General features: G+C 56.0%; 1 protein-coding gene across 1 annotated transcript; it reads right to left on the reverse strand.

The window, feature by feature from the left end:
- Positions 1–1,065: 1,065 nt before the first annotated feature.
- Positions 1,066–2,154, reverse strand: NEUROD1 (neuronal differentiation 1). Its single transcript, XM_026090996.1, has one exon. It carries the CDS (start codon positions 2,152–2,154, stop codon positions 1,066–1,068), a length of 1,089 nt encoding a protein of 362 aa, XP_025946781.1.
- Positions 2,155–2,429: the final 275 nt, after the last annotated feature.

Here is a 2,429-nt window from a genome sequence, read left to right on the forward strand (position 1 = left end):
ACTGCATTGTACATGCAATAGCTATTGTTCTAATTACGGATTAAATGGTTTGAATTTGTTTTAAGCTACCATACTAATCGACTACAATAGGTATATAGCCCAACTTTAACAACCTGATTAGTTTTAGGCTCCGATTTATAATATGAGTRTATGACAACCACGGCTTGTGTGAATATGTATAAAATCATGCATTTATATTGTCTGGAAACATTAATATCTTCAAGATCTCTTCAAAAAAATCACGGAATGCAAAGGGGTTCAAAGACTTAAAAGAAACAGTGCAAATTGTATGTGATAGTCAAGCAGCTTTTGATTTAAAAAGGGTGTTGGCATTTGCTTATAATATTTATATACAAGTTTGTGCAAGTAATGTGTTGAACTGATATGTTTTAATAGAAAATAAGTCTCTCGTTCTTATATCTTCTCAAGACCTAGGGATCTGGTTCTTGTTGTAGGGGAAAAGGAAAAAAAGAGAGAGAAAGAGAGGAAAAAAAAAAGACTTTCATGGGAAAGAAATTGCCCGGATTGTGCATTTTTTAACTATTTGAAAGGAAACAAGTGCTAAGGCAACATAACTTTTCTAAGCACTTTTCTGCTGGTTTAAATTATTTAAATTATTTTGTATAAATTAGATATAATTCTACCTTTCCAATATGTATAAAAATTGATGAAGCTGCATGGTTTAAAATAGGAAATTCACATTATAAAAAGTCATTAAAAATTCTGTACAAAATCACAACAAAATAATTCAGCATGGGAAAGGTAACAAGTAGTAAAACGTTGGTTGAAAAATATAGATTTCATATATATTTTGTAATTGGCCCATTGCGAGTTTAAAAATTGCATAGATCCTAATTATTGCTCGTGATTTTTGTTATCCCGATCAGAAGATTAACACGATCCGAACGCGCCTGCACCAGACTTGCAGGGCAGCCTCAGGGAGCTGTCGGGCGACACGACGGGGCGGGGAGCAGGGGCGGGCGCTCCCTGCGCCTCCCTCCTCAAGGCAGCGGCGGCGCGGCGCGGCGCGGCCCTCCGCAAGCGAGGCGGCGGCGGCGGCGGGGCTCAGTCGTGGAAGATGGCGTGGAGCGGGGCGCCGAGGCCGCGCTCGTGGTGCGGGTGCGGGTGGCCCTCGTAGGGCAGCAGCCCCTCGACGGGCAGGTCGCAGCGGGCGGCGCCGGCGGCGAAGACGGGCCCGTGGGCGGGCGCGGCGGCCAGGGCGGCGGCGGCGGCGGCGGGGTAGTGCACGCTGAAGGCGAAGCCCTTGTCGAAGTCGCCGGCGGGCTCGTGCTTGAAGGCGAAGTTGCCGCTGACGCTGAGGGGCGGGCTGAGCGGGCCGTCGAAGGCGGGGCTGGCGCACTCGCCCAGGCCGCCCTCGAAGAAGGGCTCGAGGGCGGCGCCGAAGCCGGGCGGCGCCTTGGCGTGGAAGAGGTGGGAGCTGTCCATGGTGCCGTAGGGCGGGCTGGGCAGCCCCGGCGACTGGTAGGGGTACGGGTGCGCCGGGAAGGAGGCGCCCGCCGGCGGCAGGTGCGGCGCCACGTCGGGGCTCTGCTCGGGCAGGAACGTCCGCGGGTTGAGCTGCAGGCAGCCGGCCACCAGGTTGGTGGTGGGCTGCGACAGGCCCTTGCACAGGGTCTGCACGAAGGAGACCAGGTCGGGGCTCTTGCCGGAGCGCAGGATCTCGGAGAGCGCCCAGATGTAGTTCTTCGCCAGGCGCAGCGTCTCGATCTTGGACAGCTTCTGCGTCTTGGAGTAGCAGGGCACCACCTTGCGCAGGTTGTCCAGGGCCGCGTTCAGGCCGTGCATGCGGTTGCGCTCCCGCGCGTTGGCCTTCATGCGCCGCAGCTTGAACCGCTCCATGCGCGCCTTGGTCATCTTCTTCTTCTTGGGGCCTCGCCTCTTGGGCTTCTGGTCGTCGTCGTCCTCCTCTTCCTCTTCCTCCTCCTCTTCATCCAAGTCGTCCTCCTCGTCCTCCTCCTCGCCGTTTCGCAGCGAGTCCTCCTCGGCCTCGGCGTGCAGACCCTCGAGGTCCTCCTCCTTCTTGTCCGCCTCGTGCTCCTCGTCCTGGGAGCTGAGGCACTCGTCCGTCCAGCTCGGGGGCCCCTGCGGCTGGGGTTCGCCCATCAGCCCGCTCTCGCTGTACGACTTGGTCATCGTGAGAGGCTAGCGCACAGGAGACAGAAAGGGGCCCGGTGAGCAGCCCGGCAGGCGGCCCCGGCCGCGGGCCCCCGCAGCGCAGGGACGAGCCGCCCCCCGCGCCCCGCCCGGCGCCCCCGAGGGCGGCCCCGAGGCGTCCCCGGTGCCGCCGCGAACTCCTAATTGTCTCCGCGGTCCTGCCTTATAATTATGTTGACATATGCTCAAATGCCATTATGCAACTTGCTGATATTAGCGGGGAATATAAGCAGATTACGTTTGCGGGAGGGAGC

Source organism: Apteryx rowi, unplaced genomic scaffold (assembly GCF_003343035.1).
Source record: "Apteryx rowi isolate R43461 unplaced genomic scaffold, aptRow1 scaffold_89, whole genome shotgun sequence".
In the NCBI taxonomy this organism is placed as follows: Eukaryota; Metazoa; Chordata; class Aves; order Apterygiformes; family Apterygidae; genus Apteryx; species Apteryx rowi.

Bases quoted from the DNA above. Each gene is read 5' to 3' on its own strand.
- NEUROD1 (XM_026090996.1), bottom strand. From the start codon at position 2,154: ATGACCAAGTCGTACAGCGAGAGCGGGCTGATGGGCGAACCCCAGCCG.